Source organism: Asparagus officinalis, chromosome 1 (assembly GCF_001876935.1).
Source record: "Asparagus officinalis chromosome 1, Aspof.V1, whole genome shotgun sequence".
Lineage (NCBI taxonomy): Eukaryota > Viridiplantae > Streptophyta > Magnoliopsida > Asparagales > Asparagaceae > Asparagus > Asparagus officinalis.
In genome coordinates, this window is record NC_033794.1 from 111,629,617 (window position 1) to 111,651,343 (window position 21,727).

At 35.4% G+C, this 21,727-nt stretch overlaps 1 protein-coding gene across 2 annotated transcripts; it reads right to left on the bottom strand.

Annotated features, from left to right (window-relative positions):
* LOC109828987 (protein transport protein Sec24-like At3g07100) lies at nt 3,082-18,881 on the bottom strand. 2 transcript variants are annotated; one of them, XM_020396019.1, is made up of 13 exons: nt 18,735-18,881; nt 13,365-14,446; nt 13,073-13,211; nt 11,042-11,232; nt 10,747-10,854; nt 10,425-10,628; nt 10,095-10,326; nt 9,872-10,021; nt 9,596-9,752; nt 8,380-8,507; nt 7,968-8,290; nt 7,428-7,610; nt 3,082-3,697 (listed from the first exon to the last, which is right to left on the bottom strand). In XM_020396019.1, the coding sequence occupies exons 2-13, from the start codon at nt 14,412-14,414 to the stop codon at nt 3,467-3,469; spliced, it is 3,096 nt and encodes a 1,031-aa protein (XP_020251608.1). In that variant the 5' UTR covers nt 14,415-14,446; nt 18,735-18,881; the 3' UTR covers nt 3,082-3,466. The 2 variants fall into 2 exon arrangements, with proteins under 2 accessions (XP_020251608.1, XP_020251607.1); XM_020396018.1 differs by having other exon boundaries at nt 13,365-14,450; nt 18,735-18,877.

Below are 21,727 nucleotides of genomic sequence, written 5' to 3' on the forward strand. Positions count from 1 at the left end.
TGGATGAGTTGTTAGATGAAAATAATATTTTATTAGATGTGATGGATGAGTGGTTAGATGAAAAAAATATTTTATTAGATGATGTGGATGAGTTGTTGGATGGAAATAATATTTTATTGAATGTTGTGGGTGAGTTTTAGGGATGGAAATGAAAAAAATAGTACTTTTTGAGATTTTCACCTTTTCCATTTCCATTTCTTAATTTTTAGGAAATAACCGAACAGACTAAAGTAAAAGCACATGGATCCATGTTGGGCCGATGAGGACAGGACTATGTATCCTCGTAGAAGTGGGTGATTCTGAGCTCACTGTTTAGGGGGTGTTTGGTTACATTTCTATAAATTATAGGAAATGTTTTCCACCCAAAATTTGATTTCTTTGTATTTCTTAAAAAAATTATAAGAAAAGTTTTGAGAAGTTAAAAAGTACAAATTTTCTTACTTTTTGTATTTTACTTGTTTGGTTCAAAACAAGAAAGTGACTCATAACTTTTGGGAAAATAGCAACATTTCTTATAATTTATAGAAATGTAACCAAACACCCCCAACTATATAGAAAAATGAGAACTTTATAGAAATGTGTTAATGAGTTTTATTATTTAAATAATGAATGCATCAGATTTCCAAGAGATTTCCGCTCATTTTTGAAGGAAATCAATTTCTATAAAATTTGGTACTTTTCTGTACTTTATAGAAAACATTTCTGTAAATCTTTTTTGAGCCAAACACAGTTTATAGAAATCTATAGAAATCTCTTAATTACAGAAATGCCGTGCGTCAGTACTTTTGAGAAAACATTTCTCAAAAAACATGCAACCAAACACCCCCTTAGCATAAACCCGCTGCTCACACGTGGACTGTTTTGATAGGGACAGTACATGCTGATGAGATAAAATAGCATAGACCCCATAAACAGTAATCATGATTGTTGTGGGCTACTAGTGCTAGCAATAATGCACTATAGAATCAAAATTATATGAGTGATACCCTCACTTACTACAGTCCCAGTCTAGCTGTTAGCCATGTGATGCTCCAAATTAAATTAATATTCTTATATTTATATTAGACTTTTGAATAAAAAGAGAGGATAAAAGTATATTTTTTTTAAGTAAGAATAAAATAAAAATATACAGGAAATTGAAAGACGAAGAGTATAGATTTTTAAAAAATATATAGGATAGTGCATTAAAATGAGATGGTGAAAAAAATGATTATTAGCTATTAAATGTTGGACTCCTTAGAATTTGCCAACTAGCAAATATATGCAACCATGTATTTACTTTATGAGTATACTATTGATGATTGATGCTTTGAAATTGAGTTCGTTTCTCCATGGTCAAACTGTAACATATTCATGTTCGATCACAATTAATTCGTCGTAGACAGGAAATAACAAATATATATAATTCATAAAATGTAATGTGATGTGTTAATTATGTCTAAATGAACTATATCGGTCTTACTTATAGACCAATGATTATGATTTGAGAAATGAGTTTCTCTCATGCGTGGTGGGCGATTTCTTTCTCCTCCTTTATTTATTCTCTCTTGAGGTTGAAGAAAGTATTGACGCAAATTAGTGTCAAGGAAAGCTCCAAAGTTTTGACGACTATTGATAATTTAGGATTTTATACTCTAACGTGTAATCGTAAGGCCGCATATTAAGCGTCATTTTGTTCGCCGAAACTTAGACTTATGAGTAGGATTTTATACTCCCTTAAATCCGTTGTAGAAGCTCATGAGTAGTAATTTTTATACCTGAATTGCTGTAATATTATAACATTGCATCAAAACTTAGAAGTTAATAAGTAAGAAAAGTATCACTATAAGAAAACCGGAGGGAGCAAGATTTTTTTTAAAAAAAAATAGAAAATCTCAAGGACACATTAGAAAATTCCACCTTTATCACATTAACATGCAATATTTTAATATTTTAAGAAACAAATATTATCACAAAGAATTAGGCTCTAGGCGTGTGATTATAAGGATGACCTCTACGTACGTAAGTGCCCCACTAACGTAGTGGTCTAGTGAAGTTCCAACATGTGGATGCATGGTGTCATTTTCTCCTTAAGACCAACATGAAGCTAAAGTTTTCAACGGACCGAACAAAAATTTAATGAAGCTAAAGTTAGGTAACAAAAAATAAATAAATGCAGTTCCACCTCGTGGATGCACGGTGACATTTACTCCTTAATTAATCCATTAAGTTAGGTAAATAGTCCTTGTCCATTCAAAATGGAAGTAAGGACCAACGTGAAGCTTGATACTTTTATAATCATGTGGATTAATTTGTTGAGGTTTTGGATTATTTGGATCCACATTACTTATTGGTAGGGGAAACTAAAATAATGATGAATAATTCCATGATTTCCTCATTAATAATAATAAATATGTTTAATTGGGAACATGAAACGCATGGAGTAGTTCCTTTACCAGTGAAAAGAGAATTGGGTTTTTATTAGAGAGATGATATGTTTAATAGACGCTGAGGCATCAAAGATCGCGATTCTGTGGCACCAAAATGCAAAAATACCCAACAATAAAAAAAACACAAAATAATCTTAAAAACTACCAGCGATTCCAAAATTTAAAAAAAAACAAAGAGAAATATTGCTCTTATTTACTCTTTTAATTTTCTTACGTTATGTCCAGTTATTTACATTTTTTTTAGTGACATTTCCTCTCTGACTAGTTTTGAGGAGAAAAAAGAAAGCCTATTATGTAAATAGAAGAACAGAATACACCGCTCCATCTTCCTCAAAAAGAAGAAAAACAATAGAAGTACATATAAAAAAAAAAGAGGGAAAAAAAACTGTCAATCTAATTTAAACTACTACCAAATAATCTTCTAAATTCGCAACAAAGATGAACATTAGAATCAAACAAGCATGCTCTAACTTCGAAACGATAAGTACAAAAGATATTTTCTCATTTACAACTTTCCAAAGTATGACCACAGCTTTTTGGCATTGTATTTACTTCTGAAAGCATTATGCATAGAACACGAAGCGCAAAAAAAAAAATCATTAGTAATACTAATAAGCATAGCTGACAACAATTCCATTGAACAAATATAATATAAACCTAAAGAGCAAAAAGGATCTTACTGCTGAAGAAAGAGAATACATTACTGACTCTTTGTTTCTAGGCACAAACCGAATAATTCAACTAAAATTCTTATCAGAATACAATAGCTATTCGATAGTGTTGAAAATTTTACCAAACTTTATAGACAAAACTCACAAAAGTAAGTATGAGCAATTCTAATTAGGATACAATAACTACTTCACTAGGGTATTAAAAATATCACCGAACTTTTATAGACAAAATTCACAAAATTAAACATCAGCATTAGCTGCCAAAGGCGTGCATCGCTTTGATCAACGCTTGGCTATTCCTTCTCAGAACTGGGGAAAAATTCGCTTCTTTCAAGCTGAAAATAGTTTTATCACCTTGCTAGACTTTTAAGAATTTTGCAATTGACGGTGTATTTGAAGAATCCAATCTAGGTAACTGCTGGTTCCAGCAGTCTGGTCCTCAACGAGCTTGGAGAGAAGCAAGGAAGACTCTCTCGGTTGCTCACCTTGCCTTATTATATGAGCTAGCTGGTAATAGGAAGGGTCTTTCTGTCTCAATCTATTTAGAATCCTCATCAATTTTCTGGAGACATTGTTGTCCTGCTCGCAAAGAGTAACCTGCAACACAACACAATGGATAAATAACATGGTGATCGGTCGTAATGAACGTCACAAGGCAAGATGTGACCCTGTAACACACAAGTTCATCTCAATTTCATCTCTCATATTGGTTGGTTCGGAGAGGGAGATTCTCATTTACTAGATTTTGACACGTATGATGCGAATGGCAATGAAACAAACTTAACCACTATCATATTATTCCTGATTTCTTTCAACCAAGTTCTCTTATACGTAACTACTGTTCTTGTTTCATTAATTATCATTTCATTATTTCTCCTAACTGGTGAGTTCAATGGCCTCCGTGTTCATGGCCAAACCATCTCAATCCATTCTCCGCATTTTATCCTTGATTGGAGCAACCTTCATGCGGATATATTCCTTTCTTTATCTTATCCCTTACTGCATATCTACATGTTCCTTACAACATTTTCATTTCTGCTAAACTTATTTTTTTTCCACATGTTTCTCAATTTCTCAACATTTTGATTCATAAAGCATAGTTGATCTTAAGTTGTTCTATAGATGTAAACGTATAAGCAAAATAATCTATCTTTGAAAATGTAAACAAATGGTTTTCATGGAGAATGTTACTTTCTATGTCCTAAACTTTTCTAAACATTCTAATGCTGCATGAGGAATTATCCATCTGCAAGACCCTGAAAATGCTTGAAAACAAGGTTACAAATTAAGTCGTCGTCATCATCAAGGCATTTACCCTAAATGTTTGGGATCAGCTACATGAATCATATTCTTCCATTTCATTCTATTATGAGACATATTCTCCATTAAGTTAATCACAATCATATCTTTCTTAGTTGCTTTTAACCAAGTTTTTTTGGTCTACCACTAGATCTCCTAACTCCATTAACTATAATACTATTACTTTTCCTAACCAATGCATTAAGAGGTCTCCATTGTACACAACCAAACTATCTCAGTCGAGTCTCTCTCATTTTATCCTTAATAGAATCAACATCTAATTTACTATAGATACATTCATTTTTATCTCATCTTTTAGTGTATACTCACAAGCCCATCGTAACATTCTCATTTCTGCTACACTTATTTTTTTCACATATTGTTTTTTAATTGCTCAACACTCTGACTTGTGCATTGTTAGTCATATAATCGCCCCCATAGAACATTTCCTTTACTTTCGTTGGTATTCTATGATGACATGAGACTCATGAATCACTCTTTCATTTCAATCATCCTAATTTAATTTGATGGACAACATTATCCTTAATCTCACTATCATGCCGAATGTTTAGTTCTAAATAGCGAAAATAATTACTTTAAATATTTTTTAATTATCAATATGTACTATATGCTCTTTTCTTTTCGTAGTTTTACTAAAAAATTGCATTCTATATTCTATTTTTATTCTACTAATTCTAAAACTTTTAGATACAAAAGCTTGTCTTCACATTTCTACTTTAAAAATAATACTCTTCTAGTTTCATCAACACTACATCTCCGCAAATAACATACACTATGAAATTTTATCAGGAATGTGCCAAGTAAGTTGGTCAATAACTAACACAAAAAGATAAGGATTAAGCCTGACCGTTGGTATAAACAAATGGTAATAAGAAATGACTTGGTCTCTCCTTCATTAGTTCTTACTCTAGTTGTTACTCTATCATATATATTTTTAATCATATCAATATATATACTAGATACATATTTCTTTTGTAAAATCTAATGCATTACCTCTCTAGGCACTCTATCTTAAGCTTTTTCTAAATCTATAAAAACTATATGTAGATCATTTCTCTTCTCTCTATATCTCTCTATCAACCGTCTCAAAATATATATAGGTTCCATAGTTGACCTCTCGGACATAAAACCAAACTGATTTTTAGTTACACTTGTCACCTTTCTTAACCTTTGCTCAATTACCATCTCCCAAAATTTTATAGTATGACCCATGAATTTTATACTATGATAATTTAAACAACTTGGTATATCTCTTTTATTCTTGTATATTGGTATCAAAATACTAATCCTCCATTTATCGGACATCCTTTTTGTCTCAATAATCTTATTAAAAATTTAGTTAACCATCCTAAGTCTATATCTCCAAGATATTTCTATACTTTAATAGAGATATCGTCCGGTCCTACGGCTCTTTCACTTTTTATTTTCTTTAGAGTACTTTTAACTTCATTAATCCTAACTTTTTTGACAATATCTATAGTTTCTATTATTCACTATATTTTCTATGCTACTCACTTGTCTTGTTATCATTAAACAATTTATGAAAGTTAACTCCTCTACCTCTCTTTTATTGCCCCATCGATCAATATAACTCTTTGATCTTCACTGTTAATACACCTAATATTACCTAAATCCCTACTCTTCCTTTCTCTAATCTTAGCAAGCTTGTATATATCTTTCTCTCCCTCCTTAGATTCTAACTTCTTATAGAAATTCTCATAAGCCTTATATTTAGTCTCACTAACCTCTTTTTGCTTCCTTCCTTGCTAGCTTAGATTTGTCCAAGTTTTTTTGCTCCTACAATTTTGCTAACTCTTTATATAATATTTTCTTCACTCTAATCACCTTTTGCACATTTTCATTTCACCGTCAACTCTTCTTATCATCTAATCTATAACTTTTAGATTCTCCTAGCATATATTTAATCACATTCTTGATACAAGAAACATGTTATTTCACATAATATTAGTCTCATTATTTATATTTCATATATCTTCATTATCTTATTTTTAAAATACATTAAATTCTCTCCTTTTAAGTTCCACAATTTAACTCTTAGTCTCTTGTTCATGTTAATTTTTCCACTCCACTTTTTGATAGACATGTCTAATACCATCAACTTATGCTGTGTAGTTAAACTCTCTCCTGGTATAATTTTACAAGCTTCGTATGTTAATCTATCCACCCTTCTAATTAAAAAAACTATGTGACTATTATGAAATCTGTTTTTAAAGGTTATCAAGTGTTTATCCCTTCTTCTAACTTGTGTGTTTGCTATTATCAAATCATACAATGTTGCAAGTTCTAAAACCGATTCTCCTATATCGTTCTTTATCTTCATACCAAAACCTCTATCTATCCTCCCATATCCATTATTACCCTTATCAACATGCCCATTAAGATCCTCTCCTAACACAATTTCTCTCCTAATGAAATTCCTTGTACCAATTCATCTTAACTATCCCAAAATTCTATTTTAGTACTCTTGAGCAACCTTACTTATGGTTACGCACTCATAATATTAATAACATCTACTCCTAATACAATTATTATTATTATTATTCTATCTCCCAACTATTTTTACATCTGCAACACTATCTTTTATTATGTTATCTACAAGGACTCCCACTCTGATCTTTTCTTCTCTTTTCCCATGTACCAAAGTTTATATCCAGTCATTTCAATTTCTCTAGATTTTTCAACTATCTATTTAGTTTCTTGTAAACAAATTATACTTATCTTTCTTCTAAGCATGATATCTACTAATTCCATTGTCTTTCTAATAAGTGTACATATATTCCATTGCAATAACCAAAGACTCATTGGTGTATCTTCCATTGCAGTTATTTCAGTTTTCATTCTCTGATTTGTGTAATTTTACAGAAAGGTTTGAACATAGTTACCATCTATAATTCTTCGGACCAGTAGACCGTGCTAGTTGATAACATACATGCATACGATAACTATAGAAAATACTTGAAAATCTATCGCACATGAAGATGAGTACCTTAGATAAATCAGGGAATGCAGAGAAATTCCCTAGGATATTATTGGTCAAATCAGATGGCAGAGCGCTGCCAAACCAAATAACGAAGTTGAATCCATCATCGTAAACGTACAAGCCTTTAGGGTCTAAACTATGTGCAGTTAAAGCTAATGAACTTGAGGTCTCTTCAAAATCATCTGACGCCTGCAAACATGGATTCACAACAAAAAACTGAATTAAGTGAGCTTGTCCCAAATGTCTAATCACATCGTAGGTAATGGTTGTAGCATTTCAGTAAAAAAATCATGGGCAATCTTCAGAACTTCAAAATCTGTACAACAAATATATGATATAACTCAATTTATAATTAAGTATTTACCAGGTTTATTATATGCGGGTACGAACATATTATATATCTGCTTTAACTTTGCATTGAACCAAGAAAATGATAAAAAAAGAAAAGAAACTTTGTGCCAAAATCTTGCTGGAAACACCATACACATAAAAAAATTACTGAGGGAAATGCATATGACAAAGTTAAGAAATTGTTGACACTAATACCTTGATGAGGTGCTCATCCACTCTAAGCAAGCTTGGGTATAGAAGTTTAAGCATCCTGCTTACAGGTAAAATCATCATGCTATAACCAACAGCACATCGTTCATCTAGAGAAGCATCAGCATATCCACCACGAAGCGCTACAGACTTGGAAAGAGATAATGCATATGTTGCCAAGAATTTCAAAGACTCTGGAAAGATTAGTCGCCCACCCAAACGATGGTGCACCACGTAGAGGTTGCGATATTCCTTAAGGCCCTTCACAATCTTCAACTGAATAAGAAGGCGGGAATCCTCCAGCTTATGGGCCAAGGAGTTTTCAATTGCTGCAGTTTTTAGTATAATAAGAAAAAAAATTCTGGTTAGTCACAGGATAACCAATATAAGACAAACTACATATGAAATAGGAACTCACCAAGCCTACTTAACAGCGAGATAATGGCGCCAGTATCAGCTTGACGGTACATTTCACTAAGCTCTGTTACAACCGGTGCAGCTGCTGTATGAACTCTAATACGTCTTTCACCTGAAGAGGAAGTATATCTTGTGTCCGCTAAGGAAATATATAGCATCAGATGTTACTTGATTGGCTCCGTCAGAAGAACATGTGAAGATCTAAATATAGATATCTAACATAGATATGTTGCATGAAAATAAGTAGAGTGGAGGAAAAAGAATAAGACAACATGAGAACTAGCACGCGAACAAGCTTGCAATGGACATGATTGGCTCCGTCTTTGACTTGTTATAGTAAACTAAAAGCCTAAACCCTACTAATCTTTAGCCCTCATTTACTGTAACCACAGTACTCTATTACTGAAGGTTACATCCTTCTTCATTTTGGAACTAAATTTATCTTAAATTTAAAAAAAGCCAGAAGCATATGATAATTCTTCCATTTGAACATGCCTAATATCAAGCTCATTTCTTTACCCTATATTGTATTCACTTTCAACTGATCTCAAAGAGTTACTGGCGACAAAAGCACGAGTAGAAATTATTACACTTCCATGATTGCTAAATTATCATCATATATGTTCACAAATAGATCCAAATATAAAACATGTGACTTCAGATTTCAGTACATAAATCAGAAAGTTCAGAGTATTCATTACGATTATTATTCAGTAAAATGATGTATCTTCTCTCATTTATGTTAGACTTCCTATCAAGTTGGATTTCATCTTTAATTGGACTTGGTCTTCGTGTTTATCTTCACACAAAATTGGAGTAAATTAGGGCTATTATCTATATCCCTTCACTATCACGTGTTATATGTACTCAAAGAAAGAAATGTTTTGATAATGAATTATTGGTATTGCTATTGCCAATGGTGTCCCTTCAGTTCTCTGCTTCTTCCTTAATATTCTCCTTTCCCAATATTTCTTTAATGATCTGCATTGACATGCCAGACAAAGAAATAGAAACCAAAGTAAAAGGTAATCGCCCGAAAAGCATTTTTTTCTTCAGATAACAATGTATTCATAGACATATTCTCCGTATTCCCAAGAAAACATAAATCATGAGATAATAATATGAATGATGTAATTTTATGGATATAAGCAATTGAAGAAGAAATAACGAAAGCATAAAGTCTAACTGCAATGAGTCAGAATTTGAAGAAAGGATACAGAAGGGCTACTTGGAAGTACACTGTTTGGGTTGTCATCAAGGTATCTTCCAAAGATAACTGCATTGCAAAGGCTTTATCGCAGTCTATGGCAGGAAGAGCTAATAAATCTGTAGACCTTAGCATAAAATGCCCATGGTAGGTCGTAAAACGCACACCTGAAATGACAAATAATATCCGATAAAAAAGATAGGATTTTCCAGGGAAAATATGTTGAGGGCCTTGAGGCTACCAGAAATATAAGAAAGTATAGAAACACACAAGCTAAAATAAAAACCTTTTCCACATCTAATGCGCATCACAGCTTCCCAAGCTGTTTCCCGATTGATATCTCTCGCCAACTCATGTCTTAACTTTTCCCCGTGAATGGATGCCTGAAAAGATGGATAGTAATACACCTGGCCACCACTATATTTGGCAAGAGATCCTGAAAAATTAGTAGCAAATTAATAAGGAATTGAAAGTATGCTAATCATCATTGACAGTTCCAGGATAGTCACCTAAAGAGGCTATATCAGAATACTTGTCACTAAAAGCATATATATCCACTGCTATTTGATTCTTTGTGAATTCAGCAGCCATTTGCTTGTAAAATGGATCTTCAGGAACCCTTAAGGTATGTTCTTTATCAGTTCCATATACACGAAGATCGTCACCACGCAATCTTAGGCGGCCAACACCCAGAGAAGGTAAAGTGCTCTGAAATACCAGCAGTTTCCCACCAAGTTGACTCTGCAGAAAGTATACTGAAGCTTTAGCAGGATGCACTATATGTGAACAGTAACTTGTTCTTCTGAAATAATCAAGAGCTATCGAGTAAAAACACCTACCATAATCATGAGTGCAGCTTTTAGAGCAGGGCCAAAGGCAGATTCTACATTTGTATTATCCTGGAACATACTGGGTAAGCTATCTAGGAATGCATCCGCAACATTCCTTGACTCAGACAGATTTACAAGAAGATCATCAGGCAAGGGTAAGAATATATCATCGAGATCTGATACCACCATCATTTGAGGCTGTACCAAAGAAGACTGGCAAAGGCAAAAGGATAGTGAATCAATAGTATTCATATTTGGACATAAATAACATATGGATAAAGAAGCCAGCTGCATCTAGCATTCAGACTTTTTGGAGGAGAAATTAACATGCCTTCAGACAATAGAAATGTAATGTGCTATCAAAAGTTAAGAAGCCAATTTGTGTTCTAGGAAAGCAAGGCAGCTCATCGAGACAAGACTTTATCGTTTTGGCGATAACCTGCAAAGACCCAATGTCACTAATCATGATGCAATCATGCAAATACACAGAATACACAAATCGATATTACCATGCACGAGTTTAACAGAGACACTAAAGAATGTTCATAAATGGTAATACAAATCATGCATGGAAGAAAGAAATATATTATGTAAAGACTCTTACGCTGAAGACGGACAATCCTTACCTCAAGCAAACCACTTCGAGCAGCAGTTACTGAAACGTCAATAAGGAAAAAGTACAGTGGCGGCATTGGAGGTCGCACCATATACTCAGTTGGAGCAACAAATTCTACACTTCCCTTACAAAGCTCAGGCCTTTGATTTATATCTAATCTCCTGCCAGTGGCATCTAGACCACACATATACTCTGCAGGAACTGGAATAGCATATTTGTATATGCATCAAAAACCACCTTACCAAAAGCTCAAGCAGAGTTAAACTTAATATAATTACACCACCGCCATTTTAAGTAAACTTGCACGGGTTAGGCATCACCACTTTGTCATATATTTCTTCTTTCAAGAATTGTGACATCAGCTTATCCAAATAGCAGAATATGCCATGTTTCTTATATAATATTTTGTAATAAGCAACATTACTGAACAATACTAACAAATAGCAACATCAATGACATTATTTCTAGTAATGGGAAGTAAACAGCTTCATCAAGGACTCACATGAGAGTGGAAATACTGTTAAGTGTTGAAACAAGAAGAGGCAGAAATAATGCTGCACAAGGAATCAAATGTAGACTAGCAATAGAGGAAAGATAACTGTGGTACTCCATGTGGTGCCTTTATTCTTTCTTAATTCTTGCAGATATGGGTTTTCAATTACTTGAGGACTGGGAGCTACCTCCCAGAAATCAACGAGCAATCGGATATATCGTTTTCTAATCTATAGCTTCCAGTGTTCTTGTTTCCTATTGCCTAACCAAAAGGATATACACAAAGGCAGATAAACATTACAGACATACATTCTCAACAAAGTTGTTGCAAACTACTAGGCAGCATTGCTTGCATATGAATGCCTGTCCTGCTTGTGAAGTTCAAATTCTCGTATCCTACAATTATCATGTTTTATTGTAAATTCAAGAATAATTACTAATGTAATTAGAAAATTTTAAATCGAATGCAATTATGCAAGCATATGATCCCTATTTTTAACAAAGACTAACACTGTAGATAAATATGTGTCTATCCGGCAAGCGCATAGAGTACAATAAACTTTCACATAAAATACACCTCTTACACTGTGCTTCTTTTTGAACATCTACAGTACATATGAAATATATAACTGATATATATCCAAGTCTGACTAGCAATTTTCATTATACAGTCAACTAAATAAGATCGGAAATTAACTAAACTGAACTGCACATGAAAACATTCAATCTAGCATGGATGGCACCAAAAAATATATTGCAGACAAAATAATGTCAGTACTGTACTGCAACAATCAGTTGGACCTTTTAGTGAAATGACTAAAAGAATTTTGCAGGAAACATTTTGGTACTGTCGAGGGAAAAATCTTTTTCACCGAGATAACAGTCCAGTAAAATGAATAGTTTCTTTTATGTAAGATCATTTTCAAGCATGGAATATGTATTCAAAGAGTCCAGAATAATTAAACTATCTTCATATGCAATCAGCAACAGTACCTACAATGATTTTTATTCATGATATTTGAAGTTATTTTAGTGATATATCACAACTCAAGCACAAGATACTGAAAATAAATAGGGTTCTGAGTGATGAAACATTGAGGTTTCTTTTCAAGCCTCTCAGGAAACTGTAGAGGAAAAGAAGAAAAAGGGTACGTTTAATTGCTTTTTGCATAGTATGCAGATTGACAATCATCATGCATAGATCATTAAAACAAGTGAAAAGTAATAATATCTATGATGCTTAATGCTAATTTTTTCTGTTGTAAGTCTATATGTAAAGTACATCCAACTTACAAGCTTCTGAGGGTACTAATATCGCAAACTATAAACAGGTATTGTTCATTGTCTCAGTGAATGATCAGAGACATGAACATCCTACTGCAGAAGGTTCAAATTCCCAATACCACCTCATAAAGGCAATAGACTTTGCAGAGAACTGATATATGAATGGACAAACGGATGCTTATGTTATATTGCAACAGACATAATTAGAAAAGAATCATGCAGGTAATATATAATGTGAAGAAGAAAGAACAAAGCATGTGTGCACCATCATTAAGTAAACTGCAAAGGTTGCAGCGCCACTTCCTTCCTGCATCTGTGAAAGCCACATATGGGTTCACATACGTTCGGCATCTCCTACATCTTATGACACCTGCTGCTCCAAAATTTACAATTGGTACCTCTTCCTGAAAGAATACCAAAAGGCAATAAAGTATTTATAACAAGGTGGTGATACTTGAAGCGGATTATAATCACACTGTTACATCTGTGGCATATAGGCAGCATGCAGATATGTATCTGTGTATAACGGACAATTATAGGTGCACTTTTATACTGACCCCGTCAGGCGCTTCTGCCAGAGGATGAACTATGGCGCCAAGTGACAAATGCCACCTAGAAAGCAAAGATTGAGAACTTGGTATTGCATGAGTAGTCAGTCTAAAAAATCTAGGGTGACAGTTTAAAGGGTATGTCTCAAGAATGGAGGTTGGCTCCCTATCACCATCTAACGGTCTTGGCAGAGATGTTGGATCAATTCCGGCATCAAGCGACCCAGGAACAGACCCAACAGATAATGACTGAAAATCCTCTACAAGACCTTGAAGGCCACCTCCTATAGGAGGTCCGGCACTAGGGTACTGCATTTGTCCTCTAGTAGTAAAGCCAAAAGGAACTCCTGTAGATGGTGGAGGTGGTGGCATGACCCCTTGTTGGTAAGAGTGAAAAGGAGGTTGCACTGCAGGAATATACGTAGTTGGAAAAGCCTGTAGAGGTGGTTGGGAAGCCGGTCTTGGAGCAGTGAACTGTGAATCAGTCGGTGGCTGGTACACACTAGCTCTTGGAATGGTACTAGGATTTCTGTATACTGGTGCCTGTAAAGGTGGTCTAGTTGCAGCAAATTGTGACTCAGTTAGTGGAGGGGGAATGTTACCTCTAGGAGGTACTAGGTTTACAGTTTGGGACGGAATGCCTGCTGGAACTGCAGGAACCTGGGCCTGGGAATGAAGTGATCCAGGAGGGGAGGCAGCTGGTGGACCTAGTGGAGGACCTCGTAGAGGTATAGCTTGGCCAGTTGGAGGAAATCTAGGAGGTTGTGGTTGTGGTTGTGGTTGAGTAATTGAACTTTGTGAGAGGTGAGATGATGGTGGAGGACCCAATGGTCCATTTGAACTAACAAACGGAGGTTGAGGAGGCCTAAAACCAGATGATTCTGGGACAGCCAAGGGCCCAGATGTTGAGAATGGCATTGGTGTTTGCAGAGTGCCTGGTGCTACAAAACCAACTGGAGGACCAGAAGATCTGAAAGGTGTAGAACTTTGTGGATGATTTGAAAAGGGTGCAGCAGGTCTTCCAGGAAAGTTCGTCGGTTTATCGCTCCCCTGCTGCATATTTGCTTCACCTTATTCAGCTAATAGAGGGCCTAGCTGCGAGATACCATTTTAAACATTAGCCATGTGCATAAGTGAAGAAGAAAAATGCAATCTACAAACCTCAGATAACATTGTAAGCAAAAGGAAATCTACATGTAGAAGATATAAGATGGATATTAAATTGATAACTCCAATCTCTCTGTTTTTTTTTAATCATCAAATTTGGAAGGAATGGGGGGGGGGAGGGGGGATTTCTGGATGATGATATTACATAGAAATTGCTTCAATCAAGGTGTCAGTGGGCGGTTGGGGCTTGGGCATGCAGGGATCCTTGTAAGGTTCCTATCACCAGCAGGAGCGGAGGGATAGTTGAACTCCACTTATCTCGAGAATACTCATATAGAATGCAGGCATTGTCCTATATGTTGGTGTCTATGGTCCCCTCTTCATCAATAATCCCATTATATGAAACTATGTGATCTTTGAATAATGATAGTAATACTTCCAGGCGTTTACTTCATCAGCTAGCAAAGTAACTCTTGATGTTAACAGTTTTACCTCCCTTCTCTTGGAGCCATGTTTGCACTTTGGAGCAAAAAACTGAGCTTATCAAATTCTCTATGCTCCAAGAGATTTTTATATTGTGCAGAAATATGGACACCAATTGTACTGTCCATCCTTTTCAGATGATTAAAGCCTTTCTAAGCACCAGGAAATCACCAATTTTTGAAAAGATGTTCTTTAGACATGTTCAATATGACAAGTACAAACTTGAGAGTTAGCTTGCAGGATGCAGTAAATAGTGACAATTGCGAGAAATTTTTTAATTTGCACACATCACTGCCAGATGCATCCTTTTCTAATCACCTAAAAAGATACCAATAAATCTTGTAGCAGCACCCTGGCAAATTGGAAGTGGACCCTACTGGTGATTTTAGAGATTATAGGATATAAACCCCATTTAGATTACAAGTTTTATAGTGTGCATGTAATACATGACTGAAACGGAGATAAGGGACATCTTTTCACAGTCAGCGGTGATAAAGCAATATTTTACACCCAACAATGAGTTAATGGCACAAAATCCAAACAAACAAAAAACAACTTTCCATCAACATGGACTTGCTATGCAACAAAAAAGAACTCCAGAAAAGGCTTAACAAAGTTTCATGCTTGGCTGACAACCCAATATGGTCCATCTGATCTGTTCCTAAATCTTGGACAAAGAAATAATGAGAATAAGTGACTTGTTGTATAGCCTAGAAAGGAAGTTTCCATGTAGAAACCCTCATTGTTTAACCTCACGCCATGGAGAAGAAAACCTCCAATGTTCCACAGACTGAGATAAATCTCAAGCGTAAAGATAAATACTTCCCATGATGTAGATTGATTTCCATACACCATGACACAGTTTTATCAATATCTCTCGTTTACTTAGAATAATATAAATAATCATCATTCATCAGATACAATTTCATAGGATCCACTTGCTTTCAAGACAAAAAAAGGTAGACTAAGAGAAATTTCTGAGCCCTGAAAAGTAGCCCTAATAAAACTGGGGCATCAACAGAATCTTTCTCAACATTCAAAATAAGAATCGCATAGCTTCCCTCTCTCATGGTGCAAATAGAAAAGTGTACCCAGAGAAAATTTCAAGTTTATTACTTTCATGAGTTATGTTACTTTTGAGATCTACCTATATAGTCAGGGCTCCAATCAACAGATGGTTAATCAAATTCACTTATTTTGTCTCTATCCACACCTGCAGCATGATCTTTGGCATTTGTGATTTAATTGACTTCTGTGTAAAGTCCCTTAGTTCACTGATAGAACCCTCTACTCAAATCAACCTCCCCTTGCCTAATCCATAATTTCTCTCCCAGCAGAGTTTCAAAGCCTTTGAATAAAATTAATTTCACCCTACAAAGTTTATATGCAATATAGAAATGTTTCTATCTGGCTCTCCATCTACTGTCGTACTCAGAAGTCAGAACATGAATCTGATTCCCTGCAACCTTACCAACTTCGATGATGAGGCAAAGAGACGAGAGGGATCGGGAGGAAGAGAGGCAAGTCAAGAGCTTCAACTTAAATCAAGGACTTCGATTCAAAAACTAAGTCATATATTAGTAAATTATCAGTGTCTTCCGTTGCAAGTTAGTCCTGCCGGGATCGTTGCTACATGGTTGTTGCAAACCTAATAGTATTTTTGAGAAATGTTGGAGATAAAATGAAAGGTATGTAGCAATGATAAAGCTCTCGTACCCCTAAAAAATTCCTTTCAGTAATTTCATTGCCATTTGGGTTTTCTTTGAGTTTTTTTATGATTTTAACTCTCTTGTTTTGTAAGCGTACACAATCTATGATACTTCTATAATCATCTTCTTCGACAAAATGTTTCTCCCAGCCTCCAAGTTTTGTACATAAAGTTTGGAGATAAATTGTATCTTAGCATCCTTTATTTTGCCCAATAGGAGTATTTGTGTGTTTTAAGAATGCGTTTCATTTGCCTTTTTTCTCGCATTGGAACACGAAGATGAATGAATCTCGGTGTTGAAATCTTATCACCTTCCCTTTTTATTTAGACACTTTCCAGTTTTTAGAAAATAAGTTGGCTTGCTCTTTATTAGTTCATAGCATTCTCTCTCTTGCCCTTTGTTCCTATGGCAAAGACTTGAAACCAACTCATGGAATCGGTATTCTATCTTTATGTAGAGCGCGAAATATAATCAATAAGTCTAAAGACTTCACTGTTATAAGTTTACTTCACAAACAAATGGCTCACATGACTATGATGAAGACTTTTATGTTGGTTGGAGGTTCACCAATTTGGATTGTGTGATGATATTATTTGGGAGCACATTCCACCTAAAAGGTCAAAGGATAGCTGGAATAAAAAACGGAACCCAACCAGTGCCACCATCTCTCTTTATCTATCAATTTGTAGGGGAATTAACTAAATAAAAAAACTCAACGTCGCTACTTATTTAATTGGATGCTAACCCAAAATGAGATACAACCTAAGAATCTACAGCATCTTGCTTTTGGTGAGCCTGAGTCAGGACTTGTGGGTATGACCCAAATCTTTTCCAGACTAACTGCACATGCTGGATTACTCAACCTTGTTGGCTACAACCAACAGGTCAATTTCATGTTGAGCACCAAGGATCCACAGTTACTGACAGCCAATATTGAATAATCCCAATTCTAGGACATTAGAAGAAGAATACAACTCTCACACACTCACTTTGTAGCATGGACAAAAACGAATACCCTTCTGCTTCAATGACCATGTCTCTCTGTCAACCTTAAGCATCCATGATATATATTCCATAGTGCCCGCAACAATCTCAAAGCAACTTGACCACCCATTGTCCATGATTCCACGCTCGTTGCCATAAGCTCTAGTGCACTTTTTAGGGCGATAGGTAGACTCATGGAATTGTTTGGAACACGCTCGTAATTGACAGACACCAATACTGGCCTAAAAGGTTAAACCACAATCACCTACTAGTTACTCCCTCTTCCATTTCGTTAATATCAAATATCAAAAACACCCTTTTTCTCATTAAAATCTCCTCGAATAATTACAATAAAACAAATCATTGGTCCTAAGTAGGTTCCACCTAGCAATTAAGTGGCTTTAGAATATCTCTTAAGATTGTTAACAATACGCATATTTGACAAAAGCAAAACTTTTGAAAATCCTAGCAATGCAAAGGTTCAAAACTTCAAATTTTGTTGAGATTACAGTTCTAACAAATAGGTTGCCCAATTTCCTCATCAAATTCTCCCCTCGGTCCCATCCATCGCTACAAGTACAAAAAAATATTACTCAATCCTTAGCACATGTTCGAAGTTTTACTACATTGGGAGTGCATTTTAACTCGGTATTAGAGCAATCCAAGTTCAAAATTCATCGTGCACGCATTTAAAGTGAATCATTAAAAAAAGGACAAAAAAGTTCAGTTTTCAGTTTTCAGCCCGTGAAAAGGTTTCTCAATCTTCAAACCCACATCATCGAAGTATGAAACTATAACCCTCATCCCAGCTTCAAAGTTTCAGTGCAACGGTGCGATCTTTAATTTAACATTCACCTTAAATTTATTAACAATCAAGTTTCAAAATGTTGTTGAGATTGCAATGCTAATCAATACCAACACTCTTCCACGATCAACTGCTTGCCTTAATCCAACTCCTCAACTTCCCTAACGTCAAAATTTCTATCAAATTCAACAGAAATCTAAGCAACCCAAGAAACTACGATAAGATCTAGCATCATCAACAAAACCCTGAAAGACAAACAAGAAAGGCGACATGAATCAAACATCGCAATACCTCAAGCTGAAGTGGATCCAAGCGAGTAGGATCCGGATCCGACAACTGGAAGGATATCACCGGATATTTGGTGGCAGCGGCGGCGGCCGCCGGCGGAGGAGGAGAGGGGAGCAGAGAAATCGAGGAAGATTGATTACTGGCAGAGAACACAAGAATTTTTGTACTTGACTGGGATCTGGGCTTGTGTGGGTCGGATCCAAACTATACAATGTTTGAGATCCGACCCGATCTAAATCCGGGTTCGGATCTATGCTGGGGCTAGGAACCTGAAAATGTACTAGTTACTAGTCCCATGTGATATATCATTTCATTCTCCCTTTTAGAAGGGGTACTAGAAAAACTTTATCTACCCAAAATATCCTTAAATTTTCATTAATTTATCAAATTTACCCCTTCTTTTTTCGTTGCTCAGAATCAGAAAACTCTAATAGCTTGTTTGGATGGAGGGTAGAGAGGGGAAGAGAATGAAAATTTCATTTTAACCTTGTTTGGGAGTTTCATTTTGGAGGGTAAAGGAGGGGAATGAAGTGGAAATTTGGCCCAAATTCTTACACCCCAAATTAGGGTGTAATGGAGAGGAAGGGAAGGAATGAGAATTTTTCCCCTTCCTTCCCCTTCATTCCCTTCCCTAATGGTGTGTTTGGGAGTTTACTTAGGGAAGGTAAGGAAGGGGAAGGAAGGGGAATTTTTCCCCTTCCTTCCCTTCCCCTCCATTACACCCCAATTTGGGGTGTAGGAGCATCTCCAACAGCTTCCCCAAAATTTTCTCCAAAATAGAGAAACAAAAGTCATATTCTCCAAATTATTTTTGCTCCAACTCCAACAGCTTCCCCATTTTGAAAAATCGCATTTATTACAATAATAAAGCTCTCCCCAAAAATTTGGAGAATGCTGCAGATTTGGGGAAGACTCCATATTTTTTCTCCTCCTTCCCTATTTTGGGGAATGAGATAGGGAATCTGTTGGACCAAAAAAAAGCTCTATATTCTCCAAATTTGAGTATTTCAAGAAGATGGGGAAGCTGTTGGAGATGCTCTAAGAATTTGGGCCAAATTTTCCCTCCATTCCCCTCCTCTACCCTTCAAAATAAAACTCCCAAACAAGGTTAAAATGAAATTTCCCTTCCCTTCCCTTCTCCCTCTCTACCCTCCATCCAAACAGGCCATAAGTAAACTCCCAAACACATCATAAAGCCCTTCATCTTTTTCGTTCCATCCGTTACAATTCTTCCCTGTCAACTCAGTCCCACTCCCTCTACCTCATCAATTGACGGTTACAAAATTTCAAAGATGCTTACCATCAGCATATATTGGCTAATAGCAAGCAGACGCCATACAAACCTTGCGGATTTGCGACAAAAATGTATGAAATTTTAAAATTTTCAGTGACGAAAGTATGTGTGAAATTTGAGGTTTTGAGTGTTTTGGGATCTAATATTGATCTTGGTTCCCCAGTTTGCTTATTGTTTGATTTAAATTTTAGTTATTGGCAAGAATTTGTAAGAGTGACTCCCTATTTAGTAATTGTGGGACTAAATGTATGCACACACTGTATAAACCCTGCGGATTTGTGTGGAAGATGTATCTGGGTTTTTAACTTTATATTTGTGGTTTTTTTTTTTTGGGTTGGGGGGGGGGGGTTTTTTTGGGGTGGGGGGGGGGGGATTTCTACAAATATAGCAGTTAAGAAAGTATGTGTGAAGTTTGATAGGTTTGGGTTTTGTGGCATCTAATGATGCTGTTGATTTTTTTTTCAGTTTGTTTATTGTTTGCATTAGAGTTTCTTTATTAACTAAATGGTCCCTTACATACCACAGTCGTTAGTCCTGGCAATTGATATTTTTCTAATTTTTTTAGTTTTCATGCATTTTTTACAGGATTAAGTATTTGGAGATTGCTGATTCTCCCATCTATCAAGGTAAATATTAATATTTGTTATAAAATTAATTTTGTTTATTGGATTATATATTAATTTGGTCAACTTAGTAAAACTAGCCAAGTTTATGATTCTATGTCCGATAGCTTGCTTAGCTGTATCCTTCTATCACATTAGAAAGCTTGTCTTTTCTCAGTTTATATTACGATAGATTAGTTGTGTTTCCTTTTTTTTAATTGGAAGAATTTTCTCAAGACTTTTTTTGCTTCATACCATCCCCTCACTCTCATCTTAAGCCAACAAAATTATTTTGCTCATCAAACTACTATGGATCTATTGTGTCCATACTTCTTTTATATTATTGTTATCTTATGATATCCTTTGGATGGTAAGTAATTGGTTTGTCATGCAAATTATATGTCTAGAGAATAGATGCTCAGGCGGATCATTTTAGGCAAGACGAGGATGCACAAGTTAAGCATATATATGTACTAGGAGACAATTATTGTATATAAAGATCCTTTAGGGACCCTAGGTGGCATGCTATATCATGTCCACTTAAGCATCATCCGACAGTATTGGTTAAACCGTCAGGCCCTGATACCAGTTGCTTAGGGTATACGTCAATAATAACGTCTTGAACAGAGACACAATACACACCCAAAGGATTTTAGAATCACAGAATAAAGATACAAATTCAATCACAGTACTCACAGATATAACGTGGTTCACTCTTACGGAGCTACTCCACGGTGCAACAACGATGCCCAGTTCTTTTATATTCCAAAAGAATTAGATTAAAGAGAACATTCTCTCCTAATCAAAATACACTCCAAGTATTCTCACAAACTCTCTCATTGATATTAAGAAAAAAAACTCTCTACTTTTCCTTTCTCTCACTCTTCTATAAGAGGAGTTTTCGGGATGAATTTTCCTAAAGAGTTTTGGCCCTATTTATAGTATTTGGGAAACACTATACACTAATAAAATATTATTAGTAGTGAGACCCATCATCTTTCTTTTGTAAACTTTTCAGCCACTATTTTTCTTTTTCATTGTCAAAAAGGTGGGGCTGCTTTTTGCTTTCGGCTGACAGAGCTGTCTGTGCTGAAGTTTGA

Coding starts and splice junctions, on each gene's coding strand:
- LOC109828987 (XM_020396019.1), bottom strand. CDS start 14,414: ATGCAGCAGGGGAGCGATAAACCGACGAACTTTCCTGGAAGACCTGCT. Junction 10,327..10,424: donor AAGCTGCACTCATGATTATG/GTAGGTGTTTTT, acceptor TACTTTCTGCAG/AGTCAACTTGGTGGGAAACT. Junction 9,753..9,871: donor GCGCATTAGATGTGGAAAAG/GTTTTTATTTTA, acceptor TTGTCATTTCAG/GTGTGCGTTTTACGACCTAC.